The sequence below is a fragment of the Austrofundulus limnaeus genome, unplaced genomic scaffold (assembly GCF_001266775.1).
Source record: "Austrofundulus limnaeus strain Quisiro unplaced genomic scaffold, Austrofundulus_limnaeus-1.0 Scaffold49, whole genome shotgun sequence".
NCBI classification, from domain to species: domain Eukaryota; kingdom Metazoa; phylum Chordata; class Actinopteri; order Cyprinodontiformes; family Rivulidae; genus Austrofundulus; species Austrofundulus limnaeus.
This window is the reverse complement of record NW_013952451.1, coordinates 665,053-667,775: the sequence shown is the minus strand read 5'-3', so window position 1 is coordinate 667,775 and position 2,723 is coordinate 665,053. Positions and strand designations below refer to the sequence as shown.

General features: G+C 39.2%; 1 protein-coding gene across 1 annotated transcript in view; it reads left to right on the top strand.

Moving 5' to 3' along the window:
- Nucleotides 1–1,903: 1,903 nt before the first annotated feature.
- cdv3 (carnitine deficiency-associated gene expressed in ventricle 3) overlaps nt 1,904–2,723 on the top strand; it is a gene marked incomplete in the record, with an annotated part of 6,034 nt that continues 5,214 nt past the window's right edge. The window contains 1 exon segment of the mRNA XM_014008351.1: nt 1,904–2,348. Coding sequence (XP_013863805.1) covers nt 2,160–2,348 — 189 coding nt within the window.

Genomic DNA, 2,723 nt, shown 5'->3' with positions numbered 1-2,723 from the left:
TGTGTGTGTGTGTGTGTGTGTGTGTGTGTGTGTGTGTGTGTGTGAGGGGACAGTGAGTGTCCAGAGTGCCTGACCAGTGCGATCGTCCCCTTAACCGAATCTCACGGTTCCTTTAAGTCAAACAGGACTTTGTGTCCCTTTCAGCTCAGTTTGGTCTGTTTGTCGTTGTGCGTCTGTTCTTGTGCGTGCCTCTGATTGTGCGTCTGTCACTCGTCTATGTTGTGGAGCGGCTTCTGGTTGCGTCCTGGTGGGAGGGAGTTTCTCACCACTGTTGGAGACGAATGGACCAACCTCACTACTGTAATCATCCCACTCCATCAATGTRTTTTGAATGATTGTGAACTAGTCGCTGTGTTAGACTGTAATGACCAATAAAACACTGAGACTAATAATGGATGTTGAATATTTACTGTGAGCACATGGAGAGGTGGTGTGAATTAAAGAAAAAAAAAGAAGAAGTGATTGAATATTTTTGTTTCATTACTGAACCTGTGGTCCTATTATGTTTCACTTCACATTGCTGCAGTTTAATTCAATAATCAAAGCTGCCTGTCTCTGTTGTTGCTAAAGATTTTTGCTGCGAGGCGTCGTCCTGATGWTGAACGACACGGCTAAACATTATATCTCTTGCATCGGATGCTCACTGCTGGGCTTGTTATTTTGCACGCTCAAAACATGAATATTTGACGAAATGTTCAGTGAAGCAGTGTTTAACATGATGTTATTTTTTTGTACTGTAGTATACACTGTACTTTTTACTGCTGAGCAATAAAACAGAGAGAAAAAATAAAACTTGCTTGTCCTCGTTTGTCTGAGTTCGACTTAATTAACTGAGATTTTCTCAAATTTCTGCTGAATTTTCACAAAAGGTTCCAAAGGAGCATTATGCAGATAATGTTAGGGCTTATATTTACTAAAGGTAACAAAGCAGCACTAACAGTCTTGCCGACTGCAGCACATCCATTGATGCAGAGCTGGAGTTTTCTCTTTGTGCACAACTGCTGCGTTTGCTCAAGTCAGGCCCGTCTCCTGGAATCTGACGGCAGGTAAGTAATCTGTTTACTGCTGAGGAGAGGATTAAGTTACTTTCAGATTTGCAGGCTGACTGATACAAGYTAACCTCTTTTCTGATGTTTAGATTTATTAATTTTCCTGCTTCTTTGGTTCAAAAACATTTGTTTTAAGTCAATTTTTAAGAATCAGATCCCAGTTTAAACCACGTTATCAATAGTTAAATTTCAAAGCAGCGTGTTACTCCATTGATCATTTTGTTTGAGAGTTATTTAAACTTTTAGATTTGAATATCACTTTTCTTTTTGAAAAATTTGGCCTAGTCTTGTAACCACCAAGCTACCTCAAACCTCCAATGTTTGATCTTCACATAGCACAATAATAAACATTTTGCTTTGGAAATTTTACATTAATTCATAATTAAATTCTAGAATAGTATTTTAGGTCTCATTTATTTGTATAATTATTTAGCATGGTGTACTTAAAACAATGTCACATATCAAAAATGTAAACAAACTTCTAATTTGCAGTCTAGTTAGACTTTAAATCAAAATTAAAAAAATATGGTCTAGTTAGAGGAAATCGGTTAATTGTGGACATCTAAGATTTAGGTTGGCAATCCATAACAGCATCCAAAGTCATTTAATTTGTATGTTTAAATTAGTAATAAAATCATCACACTCATATGCTTGATTGTAAAACATAGTTGAGGTAATTTTTCAGTGAAAAAAGTCACTCCGTGATTCCCATCATTTGCTTGTTCAATATTTTTGCTGCTTGTTGGTGAGTCTTTGCAGTCACAAATATAMAGTAATCTGAACATCATCTCAGACTTTTATTTTGACAGGGAAAAGTGTTTGCAGCCACTAAAACTTCCGGTTCAGAGCGGAAGTATTTCCGGGCGACAGTGCAGGTTTGTCAAATATCCTATTCCCTGCATGGCATGGTTGACAGCGTAGCCGACGATTCAGACGGGGAACTGGGGCCTCCACTTGAATATCCGGCTCTAACAGATATAAAACCGTCAGAGTAATACGTAAACAAACCTCTTCCGGTCGTTTCAGCAGCTGTCCTCACTCTCCGAGAGCGGATTCTCCTCATTTGTCATCGCTCCGAGTTAGCTGACTAACACTCGTTGCTCGCTGAAAATGGCGGAACCAGCAGAGAAGAGCCTGGACGACTTCTTTGCCAAGAGGGATAAAAAGAAGAAGAAAGAGAAAGTGAAGGGCAAGGAACCAGCCACGACCGGGTCCACGACGTCGGTCATGGTGAAAAAGATAAAGAAAGAGAAGGAAAAATCCACGAAAAACGAAAACCAGGACGCTCAGATCGAAAAGGTAACCCATGCTAAGTTTGGCAACTTTTTTTAAAAAATGCTCGATTAGCGTCTTTAACCTCACAGCGGTGACGTGTTCGAGTTTGTTTGCGGATTTGATTATGTGCCTGTTAACACCTTTGCTTTTAGTCTGTGTAATAAATGAATGTCATGAAAATAGTGTATTTTGACATGTGGWGAAACGCCGGGTAGCTGACATATGGTCACCAGGAGCACATTTTGTAACCGGGTGCAAAAATTAGCACGACGCCCATCTTATGCAGTGATTCAGGGTTTGTTTAAAAGCCTTTTATCACTGGGCTTTTAGATACTGAGTGTTTATATATTTATATTTGGAAACTGCTGCTCCTCTTTTTTGAATAGTCTATCTATCTAT